Genomic DNA, 25,893 nt, shown 5'->3' on the forward strand with positions numbered 1-25,893 from the left:
GCCGCGCAGGCGCAGTGGCGCGGCCGGCGCTCAGCTGGGCAGTGTTTACAGCTCCGGAGCGCGGTGGGACGGCGGCGACGCCGGGCCCGGGAGGGGAGGGGAGCGGGTTGCACCGACCCACCCGCCGCTCAGGTACGGCTGGGGGGGTGAGGAGACCCTGTCCGCTGAGGTCCGGCCGGTCCCGGCTCGACCCGACCTCACCGGGCGGCTGCAGCAACACCCCCCCCCCCCGCCTCACCCCCCTTCCCCTCAGCCCCGGCCAGAGTCGCGCCGCCCCCTCAGGCCGCTGCCCCCCTCGGCTCTGCCCTGCGGCCTTCCCCCGGTAGCGGGGCTCCCGCCTCTGCTGGGGCTGCCCCGCCGGGGGGGTATGGCCCTTCTCCTGGCCTCTTCCTCGCCCCAACGCCGCCTCCCCGTCTGGGCGGCCTGCGCTCCCACACGGCCGCGCTGGGGCTGCGGGCTGGAGGCGGCGACGCTGTGTGGGGACCGGGGCCACCCAGGGGTAATTAAAGCGGGGGGAGGGAGATACCAACATCAGGCTTCCCTACACCTCCCTCCCACTCTTATCTCCGTCACTTTCCTCGGCAGCAGCCTGATAACGCAGGTAGTGACTGAGCTATATAGCGTGGGGCTTTTTAATTTGTTGTTTGAGAGGGTTACAAGGGATCGGGTTGAATGCTGTGCCAACTGTAACTTTTTTTTTTTTTTAATCGGTAAATAGCCTCACCTTTGTTATTCCTTCTGGAGCGTATTATGCCAGAGCAGGGATTACCCTGGAAATGTGTTGGGGTGAAGAATTGCATTTTTGTGCCTTGTGTATTGTTTTGAGCCTTCCCCTGTGGCATCTGCTGGTGTTTGCCTTGGAAGAAATTGCTTTAATTTCAGTGTTTGTTTCAGGGTCTGAATGCAGCTTCTCACGTCAGACTTGTTTGTTTTTCTGTTTTGTTTTTCTTAAAGGGGAAGATGGCAACGTGCAATTGAAGGGATGTTTCAACACTAAAAGGCTGCTTGGTTTGATACCTGTGTTGTGATCAGCTAACAATCATAATTTTTGCATGTGAACTCTGTCCCTGTTCAGATTTGTGGAAATCTGTGCTTTACCTAGAAGTGTGAAAAGTGCAACTGGCCTAATTATGGAGGGAGAGGATCTTGTTTTTAAAAGTTTGTTAAATCCTACTCACAGTCTTAGTTCCCACTTCCAGTGGGAGAAGGGAAACAAAGCTGAATAAAGATGTGGAATTATGTGAAGAGGAATTTAAATGTCTGTGTTCTGGATATAAAACATGCATTTTGTTGAAAGTAGGCAAGGATCCAATAAAAGTGATCATTTCAGAAGTAACTGACACCTGTCACAACTTGGATATTCCTTGATCTCATTAGAAAAATGTCCTCCATCTTGTAGACCATGGAAGAGCTGTTGTTGATCATATAGCTGAGCTGAAACCAGGTCGGACCAGTTGTCCCAGTGAGGCTTGTGTACGTCAGAAAGAATTTGTTGGGGATCCAAAGTGAAACACTGTTAAAGGTGCAACTTTTTATTCATACTTTAAAGTTTAGATTTTTTTAGTAGCAAAAAGAGCTTAAGTGGAAGAAAGAAACAAGCCTAAGAACAAACTAACACAAAAGAAAGTCAAGGGAATCCACACCCTCAGGGAAGAGAGTATTTTAATTCAGAATGTTATATAATGCATAGTGACCAAAGATATAAGCGAGCCTATATGTGCAGATGCAATTAGTTGTTGTGTATGTAAGAGGAGAAAAAAAAATCACATTGGCTGATGAACCCACCTAAGCCTTCAAATTGATGTGTTTTCATTGTGAAGTAGTAAAACACAATCACTTTTTGTAGAGAAAATGAAGGGGTAAGTATAGAAAGGAGAGGGGTGGCATTTTTTTAAGTTTTATTAGTGGTCTGAAGCTGGATTGATTGTGTTTGAGACATGAATGTATTAAAAACTGGCTTGAGTTCCCTGCCTAAGTATATCCTATTTTGTGTGTCTCTACAGGTAATCAGGATGGTATGTTATTTGAATAACTGTGAAATTTCCTTAGACTCCTGTATCTTTTCTTTGTTTCCTCTGAAAATGAAAGTGTATAATTTGCTCTTGCTGAATGTAACAAATAAACCCCAGCAATTTAGCTGTAGGCAGATCTTCTGATCCCAGGAATGAACTCTAAAGCTGCTGCTTCTGTGGTTGTTACTGTGAGCAGAGAAAGGCATTGTAAATAAATGCATTTTTAAAAAAATCATGTTGTGTTTTCTGAAAAGGATATTTTTTTTTTTTTTTTAGGATATGGGAAGGGAAGAAAAGCTAGATTAATTTTGAGTGATAAGTCCTTCTATGTTCTTCTCCCCCTATACCTTTTCCTTTAAAACCTATAGAAATTTTACTGCATGAAGCATATAGCCATGCTTAGTGTAATGCACAGTCAAGGAAGGCGTCTGCTTTTCTTCACCACACTAACAGGCCTGAGCAAGTTGCTGGAGACAATCATGTCTGTGAGGTCAGACATGTTTGTAATTCATAAGTCTGTGTCACTGAAAAGTTTCCAAATTGGCTCATCTAGGACTTCAGAGGACCTAAGGAGTTCCCCAGGCTTCAGTGGAAATTCTCTCTGCAGTTGCTGTCTGTATCGTTAAGTGCTTTACTAATGGTGATGGCTCAAGGTATAAAGATGAGCTGTGTGAAAGTGCATTTGCTAAAGTAAGCAAGCTTGTACTCTGGGTCAGAGTTTTAACTGTGAAATCAGCATCCTGATGCATGTTCAAAGAAAATGTAACTTGAGATTTTTCTGGTTCTTGCTGCCTGTGTCTTAGTCTCTTAATTTCCCCTTGATACTATTAGAGATAGAAAGTCTGCGTGTGGCAAGAATTCTGACAGGCAAGCCAAACTTGCACTGTTGGTTGGATTTGCAGTGAAAAATGACCTATAAGCATAGGAGCTAGAATAATCCTTTATATAAAAGGGTTCAGTGGAAAAGCTGACATGCCAGTAAAATGTTGGTTGTGTTTGAAGACAGGCGTTGCACATTTAAATTGTCTATTGTGGTTTTCCCCACTAGTGTCAGGTACTAGATGCCAGATCTGCTGCATTTTGGTTTCCATTGTCTGACTGGGGGGTGGGGGTGCCGGTGGTAATGTTTTTCTGGTGCTTGTGGTCTTCAGAGTACCTAAAGGTCTGTCTTGGAGTACTTCATATACAGCAGCGTAATTCAGTGTTCAAGTGTGTGTTCTGTACCTCATCTTCCTTTATTATTCTTTTAGTTTTAGTGCTTAGAGAAAACTGTTGAAGATGGGAGGTGCAGTGAGTGCAGGAGAAGATAATGATGAATTAATTGATAACCTGAAGGAGGCACAATACATCCGGACAGAACTGGTGGAGCAGGCGTTCCGAGCCATTGATCGAGCAGATTACTACCTGGAGGAGTTCAAAGACAATGCCTACAAGGACCTGGCGTGGAAGCATGGAAATATTCATCTCTCAGCACCATGCATTTACTCTGAGGTGATGGAAGCTTTGGATCTGCAACCAGGGCTGTCATTTTTGAATCTTGGCAGTGGCACTGGTTATCTGAGTTCTATGGTTGGACTCATCTTGGGTAAATACCTTTTCAATCATGCTAACCCTTTATATTAGATTAAAAAAGGAAAAGTTTTGAAATTGGGAGTGAAGCATTCCTCAAGTAATGAAACTAAAAGGTAGCTCGGCAAGTAAAGAATGCATTAATCCAACTGGCCAGTTTGTTGGGATTCTTGCAACCTTCTCTCTGGAACTGGCTGGGATCCAGATTCCTGGGGCAGTTCAGAACAGGCAGCGATGCAATTGCAGAGGTGCCTGTAGTGGATTCCTGCAGGACTGGGCACAAACTTGGGTTTGCTGTCCCTTAAGAACCCAGCTCGTGTTTAAACTAGGGTTGAGCACATCTGCAGAAACCTGTGACTGCAGCTGCCCCGTGCCTTGTTTGTTTTTACACTGTGCTGTCTAGACTGAAACATGTTTGAGATCCAGTTTTGGTTCTCATCAACATAGAGGTGGGAATAGTCTCTGGAAAGCAGCTAGTGCATCAGAACTGGCTTTGTGACCACATCTGCAGTAGGTGCAAAGCATCAAAGTGCAATTATACGATTGCAATTTGCCCTTAAGTATTTCAGTCAGCAGTTGTGCTGCCAGGATAGATAGCAAATGATTATAGGGTATGTATTTTCCTTTTGTGGGGGTGTCAAGAATTTTAACTGCTGAATTGTTTGTCAGGATAGAGCCTCGCTCCCATCTCCCACTTGTGGTTTTCTGCTGGGTTGGTTGAGATTACCTAGGATGCCAATATGTAACTCCAGGGCTTTTGAATTTTTTTGAATTTTTGGAAAAGTTAACAAGTCATTTCTGAATAAAAAGTGTGAGTGCTGAACAACTTCTGTATTTTCCTATTGATTTTTTGCTGTTAATTGAGGTACAATGTATGGTGAACTGATTCCTTTGAGGAGAGTTTTAGCATATCAGCAAGGGGGTATAAAAATAACATAAATATTTTTTTTATGGATTTATTAAAACATGCAGGCTATTGTTCTGCACTGGAATTTTTTCCAGGTGGTCAGTTTTACAGCAGTAGTGTCAGTGTTTCCCTCCTACAGAGGAATTTCCTGCATAGTTAAGAGGAAACGATTCAAAACCAATTGTGCAAAACAGCCTCATTTGCTGCCAGAAATTGCAGGTATAGGGTTCCAGCTCCCATTGTAGTACTAAGATAGCTGACCCTACACAGGCTCTGTCTGATGCTCCAGGAGCAATCTGTTATAGGAAATAACCAGAACTATATTCAGTCCTGTTGGATTTTGTGTTGTTGCTCATTACCATTATCCTAGTGTTCTAAATTTGCAGGTCCTTTTGGTGTTAACCATGGTGTGGAGCTTCATTCCGATGTGATCGAATATGCGAAGCAGAAATTGGACTTCTTCATTAAAACAAGTGACAGCTTTGACAAGTAAGAACGTGGAATGCCCATTTGGATTCATTTTGTGCATTTGGCTTTAGTCCTGGCAGTTCGTGCTCCCATGTGGCAGCTCTGAATTCCGGGTAATCTTGAGGATTCTGGCTCCTTAGGTTTGCTGAGCTGCAGTGTGTGACCTTCGAAGCTGATGCGTATTGGGGGGAGTTTCACAAATTTTTGCAGTGTTTTTAATAGCAGTGCTGCTGTTGCAGAGCTTAAAGGAAGTTGAAGAAGGTTGCTTATTTTAAAACGCACTTGCAGGTAACAACTTGAAACTTGCAAGTAACAATAAATAGTTATGTTTCATATGGGAATTATCAGAAGAATATGAACTGATTTCTGTGGTGGTGTAATGTGTTTTATCCGAGAAGAAGAAAAATGGTGGTTTAAAATATGAAGGTGGTTTTATGATGATTAAGTTGGTACTAAAACTGCTTGGGGTTTGATTTATGTTCCTTAGAACCTCCATTTTGCTGCTGTCACAAGTAATAACTTTCCAGCGAGATAACCATTGCCAATAGTAACTTCAGCAATAAAAGTTGTAGCTGTCATATTTTTGGATCCAGCTCACAGTTTGGTCAAACAGGGAAGTAAAGCATCTCTGGATACCTGATAGTCCTCTTCTCGTGGGAGGAAGAAAATTAAAGTGTATTATATACTGGAATTTAAGCTACTCAGCCCTGTGCTGTTACTGCTGTACTGGAAAGCTGCTGATGACAGGGCTGTATTTTCTTGATGTTGGCAGCAGACTGAAAGTTTTCGGCACGGGTGGTGCTTGCACGTAGATGACGGGTTTTTTTCAGTCCCGTTGCTATTGTTTGAATAGGTGTTTTAAGGAAGTCTTTGTGTCCAGACAAATATAGTTATGGAGCAATAGTGAGCTGAATTCAGATATCAGCATGGCTGGAAAGTTGGCATTGCTGAGAGAAATGTCTGCTGGGTTATGCTGTTGGAACACGGTGTGCAGGAACTGTTAGCTGGCTGCTCTGAATGTCTAGCACGCTTTGCAAAAGCAGAAAGCTTCAGGAAGTGTTTAGGAATAAATTGGTGCTATATTGAGCTGCCTCTCAAGATACCAGTAGAAGAACGGATATGTTGTACAACTTCTATCAAAATCAGCCCTTAAATGTAGGGCTTAAAGCTTATGTAGTTTTGGAGCATGTAAGAAAACCAGAAGCATCATAGAGTCGTTTACTTTCCTTCTAAACTGAATCAGAAATGATACAGGCAAAAATTCTTTTTATGAAGGGTGAAATCACAGTTCTTTTGAAGCTAATGGCAAAATTTCCATTGGCTTCAGCAAAGCCTATTTCTGAAGTGTCAGGTGATAGTTCCCCACAACATCTGAAAACCATTTAAAAGCTTTTGAAAATGCCAAAAAAACCCTGGTGTGGTCCTTAAAAGACCTTAACATTTGGAATTGCAGGTCTAATATTTATATTTGCATATTATAACTGGGTCAGCATCAGGTGACTAAAAATAGCTCATGCTGAAGAGTTATATGCAAATGTGAAGTATGAAATTACGCATCCTTATCCTTTGGAGATTTAATCTGAATTCTCACCTCATTGTTCTGTGGTTTTGAGACTTCTAGCTGTGGTCTGTTCTGATTAATGTCTGGAATATATGGTCTTTGGAGGAGAAATCCTGTGAAACCTTTTTTCAAGTATTTTTCATTGTTGCATTTTTTTCAGAATCATGAAAAAAATGTCTTTGATAGAGCGTAATATTATTGTGTGATACACATCTTCTTCATTTTCAGATTTGAATTCTGTGAACCATCTTTTGTTACTGGCAATTGTTTAGAGATTTCTCCGGACTGTACTCAGTATGACCGTGTTTACTGTGGTGCTGGAGTGCAGAAGGAACATGAAGATTACATGAAGAACCTGTTGAAAGTTGGGGGAATTCTTGTCATGCCTCTAGAAGAGAAGGTCGAGTGCCTTTCTGCCCATGTTTTTCTTTCAGTTATTCTTAATTCTGATCTTGGTTTAGTCAGTAGCTCTTCCTTTAATTTGCCCTTCTTGTAGCAGGTTGAGGAAAGTATTAAGTGCACCAGTTTTCACTGAGTGGAATCTGAACTCTGCACACTTTGTAATATTTAAGAAATTCATAGTTCTACCAGTCTTTCGCAACATATTCTGATCTGTTGCTGTTAATTGCAGATTTACTTCCATGCTGCAGAAAAATGTCAGCAAGGCTTTGTTCTAGTTATATAAATCTAGTGTTGTACCTCATGGCAAAATACAAGATTTTACACCCTAACTGGCTTATGAAAGAGAGTGCAAGCTGTCCCTATCTACAAGTGTCAGTGGATCTTTTTTAGTAAAAAGCGAGTAGCCGCCCCATGTGCGAGCTCAAGATTATAATTCAGATTATTTTTTTTGTGTAATAGCGTGTTGTTTTAATGGTCTTGAATTTTGAGTTGTACGTATCTGACCTTTCACCTGTCAGGGTAGTTGAGATGAGCACAATGCAGTTTCTTCCCAGTCAGATGCTGTGCAGTGAGTTGGTGTAGGAGATTTGAGCTGGAACAGAAATCCAGTGATCTGCAGACTTCCTTCAAGAGTGAGTGTTTGTGGCTGACTGATGTGTTTTCTCAGTGGTCAGACATAGCTGTGCTGGCTCAGAATTGAGGAAAATCTGGGGAAGCAGGGTGACCCAAACTGCTCTTTTGTGACAGATGAAGTTACTTGGGGCTAATCCTGTAAGGAATTCTCAATTTTCTCAAAAAAAAGACAGTGTTTCTCCTTATTACTTAACTTTTACTGTTGTAGCTTCTAGTACTTTAACCACTTGTCCAGGCAGAAAAGTTGTTTGTTCATTTTTTAAATTTTTTTTTTTAATCTACTGTGGTTCACAACAATGGACAGTAATCTCCTTGTTTTGGTTTAGTTGACTAAGATAACTCGTACTGGTCCTTCTGCCTGGGAGACCAAGAAGATTCTTGCTGTTTCTTTTGCTCCTTTGATTCAGCCTAACCACGCAGATTCAGGAAAATCAAGGCTTGTTCACTTGCGTGAGTACAGACATTCCTGAGTATGGGGGAGGTTTCTTCTGCTCTTTGGCTATAAGCTGCACCTTGCTTCCTTCGATGTAACATCCCTATGAATCCTTTCAACTGTTCCCTTCTCTGAACAGTTGTCTAAATCTTGTGTTGCATCCCAATCTATCATCGAGGATATCTGTGGAGACCTGGTGCAAGAGTCAGAATTGCATAAAATAGATTCAAAATGCAAATGATTTCATGTGAAATTGCACCTAAACTTTGTGGGATGTGTGGTGGGATTTTTGCACATGCAGACATCTGTTCCAGTCCTGAATTACGTACTGTCGTGGTTCTCAGGCACTGTGCCATGGTGATGGAAAACACTCAAGCAGTACCTGTGAACAAATATTATATCTACTCAAAGGCTGTCACCGCCCAGCAATTCAGAATTATCCTGAACCTGGAATGCTTGAGGGATAGAGGTTGTGCAATTTTTGGTTAGCTGTTTGAAATGCAGGTTGTACGCAGTGGCCTCAATCTTTAGATTAAGGCTCTGGTGTAGAGAGGCCTCTTAAGAACGCATGAAGATAGAGATACGTCCATAAAGAGATTAATCAGGCTTTGTTCTTATTCTGGAAAGGTGTCTTTGCATGACAAAAAGCAGCTCAGTAAGCAGTCCATGCAGTGCCATAAAGTCCATTAAGTGCATATTTCAGCATAACTTTGTATGGTGGCTTTGTACGGAGACCTGCATATATATTACATGTCACTTTTGTCTGGTTCCTTCATTCAGGTCATAGAAAAGCTTGCTTGTCAGTAGAAGACAGGGTTTTTTTGGTTGTTTCAATTTTAATTTATTTTAATACATGGATATGTGTGCATCAATGCATTTTTTTTCTTTATGCTGCATGAGTTATGTTGTGCCTTTATGGGCTGGCAGCAAATAACTGCAGAAGACAGAACAGTCTTCCAAACCATTAATGTGGGAGGTATTTTAATACAATAACTTATTGTATGCTTCTATAATTACTTTTACCAAATGGTTTCCAGCCTGTCTTCACCCACTAAGTCTGAAGCAGTTTTTGAAGAGCATAAATAGTACTTGTGTTTTATGAGTGAAGAACTTGGCAAAGCTGAAGTAACCTCACAATAGAAAAATGATTTTATGGAAGAGTTAAATAGACTTCAGGTCTAGTTATCTACAGTAGGAAAATACCTTTTTTGAAGTTATTAAACAGTCACAGTTTCAGTCACTAAGTCTGCATTCTTATAATCTTTAAGACATGTGTATCTTAAAATAATTGTGAGGACTTGACATCAAAATATGAAACTCTTCTTTCATCCCATTCTTTTTCTTCAGTTAATGAGAGAAATGCGTAATTAAATTTTGTTTGGAAAGTTACAGTACAGTTTATCTGACTTGACAGGAGTTGAATAGAGCTGTTTTTGTAATCACAGCAGGGAATTCAAGTGGCCTGATTTAATTTGAGCAAATTCAACTTTTCCTATGAGTACTCTTGCGGGGAGTTTCTCCATATCTGTTCATGGTTTTCGTTTTGTTTTAGCCCCAGTGGCTGTTCGCAGCCTCCAGGACCTGGCTCGCATAGCCATCCGAGGAACCATTAAAAAAATTATACACCAGGAAACAATGAGCAAAAATGGAAACGGGTTGAAGAACCCCCCAAGATTTAAACGAAGACGTGTGCGTCGCCGTCGCATGGAAACTATTGTTTTCTTGGACAAAGAGGTCTTCGCAAGTCGTATCTCCAACCCATCAGACGATAACAACAACAGCGAGGATATCGAGGATGAGACACGAGAAGAGGAAGAAACTAAACCCTCTGAACTAAAGCCAGATCCCCCTGTAAACTTTCTGAGAGAAAAGGTCTTGAGTCTGCCTTTGCCTGATCCCTTGAAATATTACCTGCTTTATTACCGGGAAAAGTAATTTCCTTCTTCTAGAAAGTGGGGAGTAGGCAGAAAATAAAGTACTACTTAGGGCTTGACAAATGTATACCACTTGCTTGCCTGCTAATATGACCACCCAAGGCAGTAGGCTAGCTGGGGAATGTGGCTGCTGTATACTTAAACATTATAGCTTTTTTGGGTTTCTTCTTTCTTCTCAGTTGTGTGCTATAGTTTTATCCTACAGCAGGGATTCCTTAGGAAGCAAGTTGGTGAAATGCTCAGCTGCTTATGGAAAGGAGGATCTAATTCCCTGAAACTAACTGCACAGAGATACTCTAAAAATCTCATGGCTGCTCTACCGAATTGCAGTTTTTAAATATTCTTAAGCAGTTCCCCAAAGACCTTTGCTGCCTGTGCGCTCTCCCACTAAACCTGCCATGTGTCTACCGTGGTGTGTGTTTAATGGAGGATGAAGATTATTAGTAAAAACTGACCTGGCTAATCTTGTTTCTTCCAGTAATCTGAAAAAGCACAACTTTTACAGAAAGGAAAGAATTTTTGGCATTACCCTTGTGGCATCCAGGTTTTGAATGAGAAGGAAAGCATCAGCTCCCCTTTGGTTGGTCTCAGTTTTACTTAAAAATTTATATATATAAAATTTTTCAGTAAAAGGTAAAAGTGTTTTACAGAATATTGGTTTTCTTAATGGGAAACACCTGTTCTAGTGAATTAGTCTGAGATGTAAAGCTGTGGTTTTAGGTTTTGGGTTTTGGTTTTTTTTTTTTTAAAGTGAGGGAGGGAAGTGAAGAATTGCAAAGCTGATTAGCTTTGACAGGATGCTAGGGTAGACTGTTGTCTCTGGAAATGTTTACAGAGTAATTCTGAATGGGGAAGAGGGTAGAGAGGAGATGCGGAGCGGTGAGTTTGTGAAAACTGACTGTGAAAGCAGAATCTGTGGATTTTGCTGGTGTGTGAGATAACTTAATGTCTGCTGGGCTGAACGGAGTGAAGTGCAGAGCACTAGCTTGAGTGGAGTGGCTTCTGTCCTGGTAAATCAGCCAAATGTAGTTTTGTGGAGGGTGTGTAGAACCTGAAAACAGTCTAGAAAGCCAAATTGATGCAGTTCTTAGGTGTTCCTCTGTGTGTGCCTGTGCTGTAGCAAGGTGGCCAGAATATAACTTGTGTACACACGGTCCACATGGGGTAGGTGGAATGAAGTTGATCGTCTTGGTAGGTTATTTTATTCCTGCAACAATTAAGTAGATGATTTAACAGGCTCATACAGAAGGACTTTACACTCTGCAGTTTGGTGGATGTGAGCTCTAATTTTTATTCCTGAGTCTTCCTGTAATGGTGATGGAAAGAGATACCATGTTTAGAAGGGGAAGTTTACTTGGATCAGCCTGTTTGAAAAATCTGCCTAAACTGGTAAAGGCTGGAAAGAAACCCTTGAGCTTGTATTGATGTGAAATACTCCTAAAGCTGGGGGGGGCGTTTCTTTGAAAAACCCCCTCTCAGTAGGTGATGAAGCTGTGTTAAGGCATTGCCCCATCAGAAGCACTTAAGTTGGTATCATGTTGGTATCTTTTTTTTTTTTTAATGCTGTTTCCTCATTTTCTGAGGAGGAATGAATGAAGACTGTCTTGCCAAAAATACGCTGGGTTTTCGGTTAATGGTACTGAGTTGCACAACTTAACGATAAATACTCTTTTGAAGTTCTGTGCGGCTTTGAAAAAAAACGGATAACTCTTGTATGTCTAAGCCCAAGGTGGAGAACTCTTCCTTGCCTAAGAGGCTTTTTGAATATCTTTGAGAATATCATCTGATAATACAGTGTCATGTGGCCACTGGCACGTACCACGGTCGCAGGCTGTGTTTTGCCTCTGGTTTCCTAAGTATTTGCTTCTGGTCTAAATGGTACCCCAAGCTGTCTTGCTCCTGCAGATTTTTTTTATTTCTTTATTTTAAATGGGGCAGTTCTGTGGCCACTGAGCTGATGGTTTCCTGTAAACGGTCAAGTACCCATCTTGTAATTCTGGCAACTACAATGAATTTCTTTCTACAAATGAAAATCCTGAAAATGGTGGTAAATAGAAGGTTAATAGAACCTACACGTAATATTTCTCTGTGCTTCCCCAAAGGCAGGGGGATTCCCCAAGTACCCCTGTATTTGTGAGGCACTTCTGCTTAGTAGCTGTCACACCAGGTATGTGCCTTTCTGTATTGTGGCACAATTTCCATACCCTTACATAGTACAGGGTGCCTCCTCCTTTTGGCTACCAGGTCAATCTTCAGTTTGTTAATTACAAAACTTCTTTTAAAGAAGTTGCTTTAAAAAAAGACAATAAACTTCAGGTTTGTATTAGTAGGCCTTGCTGAGATTCTGTTAAAGCTGACCAGTTGAGGGAGAATTATCTTTCATTTATCCCTGGTTAATTTTGTCCCCATCCCACCCCCTGTTGTAAAAGATACTTTATCAGATTTTTCACCAGATTTGCCTTTTTTATTACATTTGCTGGATTTTTGTAGCTTTCTATAAGATGCATAAAATACTGCTATTTTTCCTGGATAAGGTTGAATAAATAAATATATATACAGGAAATCTATGTTCTAGGTTGTCAAGTGGTCCCCTTGTCCAAAAACCCACAGATCCAAACAAATACATAGTGGAAATTTTATGTGTAATATAATTGTGAAATAGTATTGCTTATAGCCTGTAAATGAAGGGGAACTGTAAATACCTTTTCCCTGTGCACAAGCACTTGCACTGTAGTTTTGTATGCATTTCTAATAGAGTAATTGTAGCATAACTGTTTTTGTATAGTCTGTAAACCGTCTAGGATTTTACCTGCTTTGTTTCCTTTTGTGTTCTGAGTAGTCTTCAATTGTATGTGACTCCTTTTAGGTTTCGATACTGCAGTAAATTTGCAAAAAGAAATGAACTTCAAGCTGCTTTGATCATTAGTGTGTAAGTTGAAAAATCTGTGTGTAGAAACTAGAGTTAAATTGGCCTGAGGCATGCAAGTGTTATGCAATTTAAACTTTATTAATAAGTGTTTCTGTATCAATAAATTCAGTAAAGACTTTTTAGCCTTCTTAACATGGCTTTGCATCATGTTGTGATTAGAATACTTTGTAGATAAGTACTTATTTCCATAATTGAAGGTTAAGACACTAGAACACTAGAAAAAGCTCTTAATAATATGGTGCAGGTGCATAGTTTTCGATGAACTCCTCAGAATATAATCTCTCAACAGAAACCTGCCCAGCTGATGATTTCTAAACCTTTATGTAAGGGAGTTGTGCAAGATATATTTTGGAATTAGCACACACAGAACTGATCTAGATTTAATGTATCAGAATGGTTCAAGAGAGAATTCACTTACCTGGCTGTTAGACCTGTAGACAACAGATATCAAGAGGTCACTTAGTCCATTTCTGTACTTCAAGGAATTGCCTAAACCAAACACATCAGGAGTTTAATGCATTCTGAACTGCAACTCCCCTCTTGTCTCCTGTGCTCTGTTTCAGTGCTTAATTAATGCAGATTTTTAAGAGCTGGTGTTCAAGGCTTCCATTTCACTAGTATTGAGAATAATATTTTGGCTTCAGCTTTAATAGGAAACTGATCATAACAGCAAATACAGCTGTTGCTAATTAAATGTTTCTGTTAACCTTTATTCCACAGGATAATTACCTGTAGTCTGTGTTTCTTCCTGTCATCTGTGTGTATGATGGATGTCCTTTTACCAACTATAACATGAGACTAGTTCAGTGTTATTGTTTTCCTTCACGTGATGCTTGCTGAAGAAAAATCCGTTTCTGCTTTGGAAAGCTATGGATGTGTCGTGCAAATGGTATCAAGTAAATTCAATTTGTCAGATAATGTTTGTTTACTTCATAGTAAAACATACAACAGCACAGTTCCCTGGGAAGTAGTGACGAGCTCCTCAGGGGACCTGCTCTAATGAAATCTTTATACTGGGGCAGAAGTGATAGTTAAAAATAAAACAAAGAAGGGTGGGGGGAAAAAAACACCCGCGTGTGAAAACCAAACTTCCTTGCATTCTGCTGGTGTGAAAAAGTCTGTCTAGCAGAGGCTGGAAATGCTTAAGATGGGACACAGGTGTTAACTTTCATTCCTGTTGCTTAGGAGTGAATTTTTGGTTCTTGTTCAGAGCTGCACTCTCCCTTTTAAACAATTTGTCATGTTGATGGAAAATAAGATAAATTAATGCAAGAGTAAGGGAACTGTGATTGCTAGCGTTTCATAACATCTCCCAAACATCCCATTTGTCATGAGGGGGAGATAAGCGAGGTGGAAGAGGTGTGTTTCAAATTCAAGTGAAGATCTGCTTCTAAGTAAATGTATCGGTTGCAGAACTTGCCTTTTTGACTCAAATTACTCCCTGTTGTATGGCCACTGTTAAATCTGCTGACTTGGCTAAAGAGCCCATTCCTACAAAGTAATAGACAAATACCCATCACTCCTTCCAGAAGCTGCCCAGCCTGGTGCTGAAATAAGATTCCACCTATAGAAACATGACCGATGCCTAGCCCAGATCTCTTGTTTGCAATATAAATAAAACTCAAAAGGATTTTTATTTTGCAGATGGTTGGTTACAAGCTCAGAGTTTATTCACTGAGATGTAACTGGAGGCTGAAGGCAGAAGCCTTGTATTTGTCAAGTGGCTGGAGGTGCTAGGGAAGGTGGTGATGACTTTCCTAAATACTGAAGCATGGTTTGAAGAGAGCATTTATGTTTATTTTCTTAGAGATACTTCTTTACAGAGCAGCTCCTAAGTAGCTGTGTTCCCCTGTCCTAGTAGAGTTCACTGTGTTTTGGAGAACTGATACCGGGGAGCGATCAGGCTGGAAGAGCGTACGACTGACGTCTTGAAGACTTTGACGTAACCTGTGTTGTCTTCTCCGATGCACATGAAGGATACACTAATGCGCTTCTCAAATTGAAATGAAAAGCTGTCATTCACCTGGAGCAATCTGCTCTCGGTTGCCGATGGTTATATAAAGCCTGAAGCAGCTCATTTAGCCTTTCACAACCTCTTTTTGTAGGAAAGGGTTGGGTGGCCACTAGAGGACACTCTGCTCAAAACCATGAGCTGGGCCCACCGGTGGAGTGGGGAGGACTTCAGCGAACTTAGATTTCAAAGTGATGTCAGGGCAAACAAACAACAGATTGCCTTAGGACTAGATGCAGAAAACCTGCAGTGCAATGCCCTTTTAGAGCTGGAAAAAAAAAATACAGCTTTTACCATCTGTGACATGAAATTTGTACGTGAAACCCCGAAACCCAACACTTTCTCCCCAAATGCTCAAGTGACAACGAATCTGAAGAAGAGAACCGGGGAGGTTTAAATGTCACTCTTGTTAAGTAATGTTTTGTCATGTTAATTATATGGTAGTTTACAGTATAAAGCAGGTGTGAAGGTTGATGGGAAACTTTCATTTTATCTTCCAGGTAATGTGGAATGGTGCCATGTTTGGAATCCCTCAAGTACCTTTTTATCCTCATGAGCGTAAATGCTGCACACTCATGCTAAACCCACACATTTAGGACCTTGTGCAGTAATAACTTAAAACCTAAAGACAAGCTGTTTTCACTCTAAGTTTCTTTATAACAGTAAAAGGTGATTAATTCAACTGGAAACAAGTCCTCCCCTTTGCATCTCAAATTTTATCATCCAATGGGAGCAACAAACTGAGGTCTGCACTTCCTACAGTTCAAACTCAGTTGATTTCATTGTTTCTTTCTCTCTTCACCCCACAATTACCTTTAATTTCTCCAAAATCCTGACATTTTTCCAAATTACATCCTTGTAGAAAGAAATTATATTGGCTAAAATGTCTTTGAAATGAATCAGTTTCTACTCTGCCTAAGAAACTTTACAGAATGCATGCAATCAGGTTTTTTTGGTCTTTATTTGCAGGTTCTTTATCTCTGTTAGTGATCTCCCTTTTAAACTCGCTTACCTGTAGTATTCCACGCTCCTGTCAAACGGTTGGAAACGTATTTTTGCTGGATGTTGTAACTACATGTAATAAGAGACAGCCTCTACCCTAAAAGCCTTACTGCCGGATACATTTGACAGGCTGTTAGATAAGAAGCTATCCTTAGTTTGCAGAGAGTGTGCTAAGGCAAAAATTGACATAAAAACCTTGACCCTGGGCCATCTGCATCGTAGCTCAGCCCTGGAGGCACACGGTCATTTTTTTGGTTGTTGCCCATGAAGGTGCTTTCTGCGTACTTTCAGATAAATGCCTCAGGAGGAGGTGGAGTTAACTTGCTGTTCAAAATGAGAAACAAGGTAAAAATAAATCAAAATTAAGAATTTGTATTTTAGCACCACAATTAAAGAGGGGTGGGAACAGTCTGATCTTCAGTGATGTACATAATGGCAGAGAGGGTGGGCGGTTGGACTGTCAAACTGCCTTAATTTAATTGCAAACACATGCTGATGAGTCCCCTCCTCCTGGACCTCAGGGCTGGGAAACTTTTTTTTTGTCAGCTCCCTGCAGTTCAGAATTGAGGCAAATACACTCCAGCAAACACCATGCTGATCAAATCTTCAGCTCTTCGAGGCTTTTTGTGTTTTCTCCTCTTGCCTAGCTTCTCCTGCTCCTGCCCTAGTCGCTGCCTGTGCTTCAGGACTACAGTAAGATGCATGCATCTGATGTTGGAAACCATCCCCGATATCCCACCCCAGACAAACATACTGTGAGTAACCATTTCATTTTACTGCCTTTCTTACCTGCTTGGTCTTTAGAAAGAAGAAAGAAAAAGTCAAGGCCAAAGGCATGCTTTTTACCCTCCTCCTTTTTTTCTGCAAATTGCCTACATCACAAACTCATGCTTTTAAAGAACAAAACAGAAACTGCTTATTTTAGCGTCAGTTAATTGTTAACAGGACAATCAAGGGAAATGCAAAATTGAGTAAGAATAATGCTAAGGCAGTCACTGGAAGATAGTTTTGAAGAATCAAAGGTCACAAATGTTAAACTGAGCTTATAGAAAGGTACACAGTTTACATTTGAGAAGGCTTTGTATATGGGTATAGGGGGGAGAGAGGAAATACAGCAGTTCAGGCTTTTGTCTCTACTGAAACAAACACTTTTCTAATACATACAACACCATTTCTTCCCTAAACTTTACTGGTTTTCCAGTTTCTATCTGAAGTGTACAAACCAAACTTCAGGCTTCTTTGGAAAGCAACAATTGTGGTAACTCACAGATTCCTTGAGAAATAAAGTACCTGTTGGCGAGGGAGCTGCTGGCTGAGCCCATTTGAATAGAAAAGGTGGAGGGAAAGGGCATGTAACGCTTGGAGACTCCTCAACAGCTCTTACCAGGAGATCCAGAAGAGCACTTCCCTGTGATTCTAAACTAATCCTAAACGTAAAGGTGGCTTTAAGATGCAGTGGCATGTGACTAAATACTTCCCTTTGTGCTACTCTTAGCTGATCCCTTTGTTTGCAGACCTATTTTGTAAGTAGTAGGAAAGACCTGTCAAAAATTTATCTTTGTACTCATCCTCCTTAAACTGCTGCTCATTGTAAAACTTTTTCAACACTAATTTGAGAAGCTTTTCCCTGTGCCTGTAACAAACCAAATTTGGTCTCAGCCAGAACATCTATACCAGCATTTGTCCTGTAAACATCTCTCTAATATTGCTAATGCGTTTTTCTGCTGGCAGCCTAAGGAACACAGTGTGGGCAGGATGCTGCCATTGTAATTGCTGCCATCCAGATTGGCTTTGGTGGATGAACACCACAGAGGTTTTCTGGCATTGGTGGCACACAGGGAAATGTCTACACTTGCTACAGCTGCCAAAGCTACATTCTTGGAGAAGCTGTTTGCAGCTGGACTGCTGGGGAGTCACCGTGACATGGGGCAGGTCAGAAGCTGGACTTGCTCTCTCCCTAGGCTGATGATGGAGTGGTTATTCCATAGTGTGAAAAACTGGTCAGTGCTGGTTGGCTTGGTGCAAACTGTCTGGGTAGAGGTTATCTGCTCTACAGCAGCTTGCAGAGTCTGACTCTCCAAATGGTCACCAAACTTTTTTCCCCCCTGTATCCTGAAATATTAAAATATTTTTAAATACCCTTATACTGTTTAATTTTAGCAGATTAACTTGTTTCTCTTTGTTTAAACATTGATCATTATTGGGGGAAATGTTTGTTCTGTTGGCTGAACTGAGGTATTTCTGAGCTTAGTGGAGCTTAATTTCTGATCTCTGAAATGAGGCAACATTTACCGTCACACTGGATAGCCTGAGTGTGTTTCTGGTAGAGATTCTGTGAGTGCAGAGGGAGGGAAATTTACTGTGGTCACCAACTTTTTTTCATTACTGGAATGATGTATTTCCAAATGCCCTCTGGCAACAGTACACTTCATTCCCTGTGCTGCAGGGGGCAAAACCTAACTCTGATCCATGGCTTGTCCTTGCAGCTTCAGTAAAATTCCAGGTAGTGTCTTGCTGTAATGTAGGTGGCATTGATTTGTCTGTAAAACTCAATCTAGAAAGGTGACCAGATTCTCCAGTGCGGTGTATACAGTCACCCTAATTCCCTCTTCCCTGCTCTAACTAGTTTGCATGTACACTGCTTGTAAATGCTCTGTGTTTTGCCTGCTTAACCATTTGGAAAGCTGGTTTATTTAGTTTAACATGATAACCACAACCTTGGATGGGAAACTGGGTTTTTAAACATTAACTAAGTGGTATAGGTACAAGATACAGAAGTAGTAATATTCCAAAATGAGATGACTGTCCTTATAGATCAGTATTTTTAAAGGAGATTTATCTGGCTTATTCTCTTTTAATACTGTCTGTATAATTATAAGGAAAACCCATACAGATGAGCAGAGATCTCCATAGATACAAGACATATGAGCCTGGTAAGTGTTCTCTGTTGGCAGATCATGTGCCTTTGTGTGGTGAAAAATCCTGACTTTCTGGCTATCTTGAAGATCTAATGTATGTAAATCCATTTGCTAGCCAGCATCCCATTGTATCTGTTATAAATAACATCTGAATAATTAAACTTTTTTTTAATTGTGAAGGATCAAAGAATGCCTCTTAACCAAGCCCTTGACTACTCCAGCTTTTTGGTATGTTAATCTTTCTCCTGAGAGGACCGTTGTGTCAGAGTGAACATTCAGAATTATAGCAAGAATAGTCTTGATCATGGAGTTATTCTGAGTAGAAAATGTGGGATTGTGATATTTTCCACATTTGCCCTTTGGTATGAATAGGATCAAGCCTGTGACTGCAGATACAAACACCGATCCCAGGCCCCGGCTTGGTTCCCTCGCAGAACAGCTGCAGTTTCCAGATGGAGTTTGCTTTGAAGTTGGGAGTTTGGGACTTTCTGACCTCCGTGACTCTGTGCCACCCTCTCTCCAACAATCCTTGAAGAGTGGGGAAGTCTTCTAGCCGGCACATGCTGTGCTTCAACAAGCCCCGTTGGCAGATGGCCCCCTCGGGGCTGTAGCCAGCTGGCGTAACTTAGAGCAGCCCATAGCCTTCTCTGAGCGATGCTGGGATTGGCATGGAACCAGTTCCAGGATTGATGAGCTGTTTCTGGCTCCTCTTTGGTTGCCATTTCCCTCCTCCCTTCCCAGTCCCAGCTGGGTGCAGCTGAGGATCTGGCCCAATGTCTGGTTTTAGCAATAGACTATTTATCTTTGGTAATGAAATCTGTTCGTTTTACCCTGAGCAGAGAATAGGATGGCAGGAATGGCTACACGTGTACAGATAAGTAAGCTATAAAAATTCATGGTGTATAACTGCAAACGTATTTTGGCTGCTGTCTGTTCAACTGGAACATGATTATCCAGATGTGATCTGCTGGTTACCGCTGGGATTCAAGCAGTTCTCTTAGCCAGCAGCCCAAAGAAGGGAACAGCTGTGAAACATACACTCAGAAAATTTCAATAGGTCTTTAACCTTCTAAGTCATTTGTTCTACAGTGTGACATTTAAAACAATAAACTTTGAAACGTGTGGGCATGAGGAGAAGAAATCCATGGAAAGAAGTTCCCCTCTGGCTGGCAGCTAATGGATTGCAATCCAATTATCCATGGGTTATTCTCCTTTCTGCATTATGCATAGCACATAATGAATGAGTACTTCTAGAGGAACATAGCTGAGGGCACAGGCAAAGGCAGCACAGTATCTGGGATCTGAACTCGTCGCTGGCACGAACTGAAAGTGACCCAGTTGTTCACAGACCTGGTTGCTAATTGGGCACCGTAAGCACGGCCAGCTTGACAAGTTTTGTTCCCCTTCGTCGTTGTGCTGCTTGTTTGGTGGCCGCTCAGTCCCTTTCTTCCTCCCGCAGGTCCTTACGCTGCAGTAGGGAAGCTGTAGTAGGACAGGGTGTAGCTCTCTTAGTCTTAAGGAGCGTAGTTTTGAGAAGGAACTTTATACATTTGTTGGGGAAAGGTTTACTGAGCAAATGAGTTCTTGGAAACGCTGCTCCCTTTGTGGTCTCTGTCGTGCGCTTTGGGTTGAAGAATGGATTACTCATTTCCTCCGCGTGTGATAGTCTTATACGCAGCCATGAAACGCACACCCACACATTCTGGATGTGCCAGGTGTGATCTCTTTCTGACTTCTTTCACTGTAGTATTTAATCCTCATTAAACCTTTTAGAAGTGACCAAAATCTTCTGTATGTTCTGTTTATAGAAGTCCCTTCATCGGAAGGAAAATGGGGAGGGAAGGTATTTAAAACATATTTTCCTTCCTAGAAACATTCCAGCATCTTTTGATGAAAACATCCTTACTCTTGAGATTGTAGCTACCTTCAGGGGTTTAGAAATCCTGTCTTCACTGAACTTCACAGTGCCTCATCAGCTGGTTCCCACTTGAGTATTTGCATTTTCATTGACCTCACCGCATCCTTCTCCCCATAGGTCCACCAGGATTTTTTCCTGTGCTCCTTAAGGAGAAGGCAGTATTTTATGGTGAAAGAATGAGTGTGTATTCTGGGTAAAGACTTAAATGGTCACGCTCTTAAAAAAGAAAAAATCTAACACTTACACTACGTGAGACTTGATACTAAAGAGTGCCCCAGCAGTTCATTTAAGCTGGCATGGTGCTAGTGCTTCTTGGGCTCCATGAAAAGGATATATATATATATATATATATATATATATCTTTACACACTGAAATTTTCTTTTACTCCCTCCAGATCAGGGTCAGAACACAGTTCAGCAGGAGGGAAAGTTGTCTTCATTTGATGTGGGCGATATCTTGAATAGATGGTACAAAGGAAATATGCTCCTTGCTGACATGAACGTCCAAGAATAGACATAGCTAGTTTGATTAGGATCAGACCCTAATCTCCATCCATGTTAATATAAATAATAGCTCAAATTATCTAAGATTGATGAGGTCAACAGTTTGCTCTGTAATCTCCCTACTTGAATATGTGTCCAGGGCCAAACCTATGTTTGGGAGATATTTCTCAGGCCTGCCCTTCCTGGCAAGAGCTAAAGGGATGCCCTGTGGCAGGAGATGAGCTGCTTCCACCAGGGATGAAGCTCCAGCAGACCCCTGACACTGCCCTGACACTGCCTTCGGGGCCAGGCTCTGCAGTGCACATTTACGCCAGCTCACGTGCACAGAAAAGGTGGGATCAAACCAGCTCGGTGTGTTGACTGCTGACGCAGAGGGAGCCCTTTTGAAAATCTGACCCCTATTTGTGGGAGCTGAAATCTTAAAAAGCTGGTTTCAGGAATGCCTGTGGTAATTTCTTAATTAAGGTCTAGTGTGCCCATCCCTAAAACTTCAGAATGTAAGCAGTGTTGCAGTGCAACAGAGAACAACAGCCTGTTCTGCAGCATGAGGCTCTCTGCATCTCTTGGTCTTCAGTGTTTCTGTATAATCTCGTTTACACGTATTTCCATGCTGAACATCTTTTCCTTCCAGTTCACTCTTTGAACAGTCAAATCTTGATGTCTTAAGCTGGTATGCCCCGAAATAGCCAGGACTTGGAAAAACCCCCAGCCTTGAGCCTCCCTGCAGTCTCCTCATCTGTCTAGCAGAGATGGCAACGCTCAGCTGTCCATGTAAGGATTCGGAGATGAAGGCTGTCATTTATTAAAGCCATTTGGGGAGTCGTGTGTGAGAGGGACGTTCCTGAGTTGGGGAGCTGATGACAGTGAGTCTGGAAGACTTCATTTCCATCTCAGCAAGGCTGTTTTCCCTTCCTGCCAGGACTGGAGCTGTTTGGCAGGATGGGGGAACCTGCAGAGCCAACTCCAATGTTCTGCGTATAAGTAAGAGGAACAAGCATCTTTCTGATAAATGTTCTGGCTCTTCTTATATATGGGAAACTTGACTTAAAAATTGCATTTAGGATGCCTTTCGCATCCTCCCTTCCCCAGGAAACACTGGAAGGAATCTCAGTGTCTTATCTCTATTTGTAAAACCATCTTTACTCTCTGTGTCTTTGTTGATAATGATTGGGTGGCTGGCACTTACTCAACCAGTTCTGGGTGAAATGGTCCAGAACTCTCAGCATCACTGCTGTGCACAACGTTTTGAACACAAAAGATGCTTCAGTGCAACAAACCCAGTAATTTCCATGGAACTGCAGTAAAATACCTCTTGTAGCTAATTATCTGCTTAGTTAACACAGTAATACATGATTCTGTAAAAGCCTAAATAGATTAAACAGAAGTGGAAGTTTCTTGTAAAAGCCATTGATTGCTTTATATGCTAATCACTGATAATTATTTAACACAACGCTTTCAGGAATTATTGTTCTAATAGCAGCTGGGAGGATCAGAAAGATTCAAGTGTCATTCTGTAAAGGCCTGTTTCCCCATCTGTTGCAAATTCTGACATTCTTGGGAAGCCTCTGCGATGGGGTTAAGAGTTCCCAGATTCAGAAAAGGTGAGATATTTCAAGAGCAGATCCTAGATGATCCACGTGTTCCAGCCCAGTTTCCTGTCAGAGCTACGCTGCTTTGGCACGAGGGTTTGGTGAGATTTTCTGTGGAGCCGGTGTTGTCCAGAGGGATCAGTGTTGATGGAGGACAGCTGCTGTCCCGGGCCTGCAGCGTGCGGGCGTGTGTGAGGGCAGAAGAGGACCTGGGACCCTTTAGCAGCAGCTGTCCCCTCTGTTCCTTACAGAAACGTACCTTGTAATGCCAGACTGTTGGCCTTGAAAACATGGGGAAGAGTTAAATCACAAAAATCACAAGGGATTATTTCCCTCCCTGCCCCATTTTGCAAATTCCAAGGTGGAAAGCATCAGGCGGGAGTGAGGGAGCCCAGCTGTGGGTGCACACAGCAGCTGGAACGGGCTGGCACGGGAGAAGCTCTGTGGTGGGTTCCTGTAAAAAGCACACTTGTTCGTGAAAAGAAACGTAAGGTTTCCAGAGTGAGTGCCCTGGGAATAGAGAGAAACGAGCGTTTCTGTGTAAGAGGGGACAAACTCTGTAGGGAACGTTCTCAACAGGTAAACCAGGAATTTCCCAGTGCAGCCCTACGTGGTGTTCATTACCAACTGAGCTTCAGGGTAAGGCAAGGGCTGGAGAAAAACCACTATGGATGAGCCAGAGTATTGGGGTTCTTTTAATGTGTTAGTAAGGAGGAAGATGTGGGTTCCCCTGTGTCTCCAGGGACTTTCTTTGCTGTGTAGGGACATCCACACTGGTGTCTTCTTACTGGTACAGGTTACAGAATAGTCTAGTCCATCCTTCTGCCTCCAGGCAGGATCTATCCACCTAAACCATATGTGGCTCATGTCTGTCTCGCCTGCAGTCCACCTGAGTGTTTTATTCGCCTTGCTATTTAAGATATTTTTTTAAAAAATCTGGATCTGCAGTTTTAGTCAGTGACTCTCTTCTCTTTTCTATTTGTAGCAATGTTCTCACATAGTTATTGTATCTATGGCTAAATAAGCCGTTTCAGTTCTTCTCCTTGTCATGTTTTCTAGACTTCAGATCATTTTCATTGCTTTCCTCTGGATTCTCTCCAGTTAATTCACATCATTTCTTGCACTGAAGTGCTCAGAGTAGGCATGCACTGTTTCAGTTCCCTTTTTTGTCTGTGGGGAATGCTGTTGCCTGTGTGTGATGGAGAGCAAACCGGAGAGTGAGCTTCCCAAAGGCGTGCAAAGACAGCTGGGGTCCAGAGAATCATTTGAAGGTCTTATCTGGAACAGAAAACAGAAGAAAAATCAAGATGCTTCATTAAAATAATAAGCTGAGTTTTATTATATGCTCCTTGGGGATAGTAGAGGGGAAAAGTTCCTGCATGAAACCAGACCCCCATTGCTAGCTCAGCAGTGGGAGCTCTCAGGAGGCCTCTCTCCATCCATGTCCTTTCGGCAGCAGGAGCGCTGCTGAGAGACGGTCCGGCCATGCGACAGCGTGAGGCCTCTCTTAGCGACGCGGGGTCGCTCCTGCCAGGCCCTGCAGCCCAGGTTTGCTCTCACAGGTGAAGAAACCCACTGCCTGGGAGGTCAGACGGGCTTAGGGAGCTCGAGACCAGGCGCAGACTTCCACAGCGCCATTTCCAAGGAGTCATTTCTGGCAAGGAACCAATAGTGAAAACAACCCTGGGAGTGGAGGAGCTTGTGTTTTTATTTTTCTGGGTTTTCAGAGGTGTTTTCAGTCACCTGTGGTTCTGGGTTTTGCTTTTTGTTTCAGCTGTGGAAGCCGCACACTTATGTGTGAATGCTGGGGTGTGAAGGATCGCAGTTGTCTTTGTTCATTAAAATAATCTTCCCCCCCCCTCCCCACCTGCAGCCTGTGACCCAAAGTGGTATTTTACACTTCACTGCCTGCTTCCCACTGCCTTCCATGAGCATTGACAGCTTCAGCCCTGACCCCTGTGTATTTCTTCCACTTATTTGTTATGTTCCCTATTACCTGTAGCCAGCTGCCTGGACTAATTACACAGCTCTTTACAGCCCCCTGGGGCAGGCAGAGTTGGTGTCTGTGCATTACAGTGTATAAATCAAGTTTGCATTTCTTCACCTTTTTTCATGGTCTAGTCTTTCCTCATTTCCTTTCAACGAGGCCGTGGAGAGTAGTCAGCGTGTTGTGCTATCACCTTTGCCAACGTTTAATTGTATTTGGCTTTATGGTGTCAGCCATCGCCTTGAAAAATCCGTGCAGATACCTTCAAATTCACATCATCAGGGAAGAGGGATATGTAACACCTTCCAACAAGAAGAGCAAGAAATGCGTGTTCGAAGCAATGCAAGTAAAGCCAAACACACCAGAAAACGTCAAGTTACTGTTAAAAACTGCAATTCTAAAGGGTGATCCTTCGGGACTGCAGTTTGCAGTGGACAAATGGTGCCTGTAAGTTACAATTCCAACACTTCTTTTGAAATATTGAAGCTATGTTCCTTCCTGCCCTCTAACTCTTCTCTGTGCAATACTTACTGCTAAGAAAGGGGAGAGACTTTTCACCACATTAGTCTTCTCATTCCTTTATTCAAAGTTAAAAAGTTACAGGAAGGAAAAAGCACAGCAGAAAAGGCAACTTCCACTGGCATGTGTTCTGTTGCATTCAGTGATAACAGAGGGGTAGCAAGGCAGAGATTCAATATTTCAGTGTAACTTAAGTAAAAATGCTGTGCATTTTCTGCCTAAAAAGTAAGGAAATTTAGTGGGATTTTTTTAACATAAAATAACCAGTTTTTACAAACTGTTAAGCTAAAGAAACATCTTAAAATCAGCTTTACTTACTGTGTATCTTCTTCTCAAGTACTTGCTCAAGGATGTTTCAGCCCCCTTGGATGCTCGCTGTCAGTTCGAGTTTACAGCCACCTGCAATGAACACACCTCTTTCTAATCTTAATTTTATAAAGGCCACGATTCTTGTTGATGCCTGTTCTAAAAATAAGTGTTGAACTTGTAGGTATCTGTAGAATTCTTGTTTTAAACTCTGCCTCCAAATGCTCTGTAACTTACCACCAGAATGACAGGCAATTCAGCATGACCATGTGTTTTTTACCTCTTAAAGAA

At 41.9% G+C, this 25,893-nt stretch overlaps 2 protein-coding genes across 14 annotated transcripts in view; both read left to right on the forward strand.

Annotated features, from left to right (window-relative positions):
• On the forward strand, nucleotides 1-12,980 carry PCMTD2 (protein-L-isoaspartate (D-aspartate) O-methyltransferase domain containing 2). 5 transcript variants are annotated; one of them, XM_074888580.1, is made up of 7 exons: nucleotides 17-132; nucleotides 955-1,522; nucleotides 3,263-3,597; nucleotides 4,875-4,977; nucleotides 6,746-6,917; nucleotides 7,879-8,002; nucleotides 9,538-12,980. In XM_074888580.1, exons 3-7 carry the CDS (start codon nucleotides 3,291-3,293, stop codon nucleotides 9,918-9,920), a joined length of 1,089 nt encoding a protein of 362 aa, XP_074744681.1. In that variant the 5' UTR covers nucleotides 17-132; nucleotides 955-1,522; nucleotides 3,263-3,290; the 3' UTR covers nucleotides 9,921-12,980. The 5 variants fall into 5 exon arrangements, with proteins under 5 accessions (XP_074744680.1, XP_074744681.1, XP_074744682.1 ...); XM_074888581.1 differs by having other exon boundaries at nucleotides 1,400-1,522; XM_074888579.1 differs by lacking the exon at nucleotides 955-1,522 and having other exon boundaries at nucleotides 1-132.
• A 145-nt stretch (nucleotides 12,981-13,125) lies between these two features.
• Nucleotides 13,126-25,893, forward strand: part of LOC141951842 (peroxidasin homolog) — a 49,439-nt gene continuing 36,671 nt past the window's right edge. For 6 of the 9 annotated variants that reach the window (XR_012631460.1, XM_074888570.1, XM_074888571.1 and 3 more), the window contains exon 1: nucleotides 16,255-16,616. Coding sequence is in view for 8 of the 9 variants with exons in the window: in XM_074888570.1 (XP_074744671.1) it covers nucleotides 16,453-16,616 (164 nt within the window). In the remaining variant the exon portion in view is untranslated. The other 3 variants (XM_074888572.1, XM_074888576.1, XM_074888575.1) reach the window with 3 other exon arrangements.

Source organism: Strix uralensis, chromosome 18 (genome assembly GCF_047716275.1).
Source record: "Strix uralensis isolate ZFMK-TIS-50842 chromosome 18, bStrUra1, whole genome shotgun sequence".
Taxonomy (NCBI): Eukaryota; Metazoa; Chordata; class Aves; order Strigiformes; family Strigidae; genus Strix; species Strix uralensis.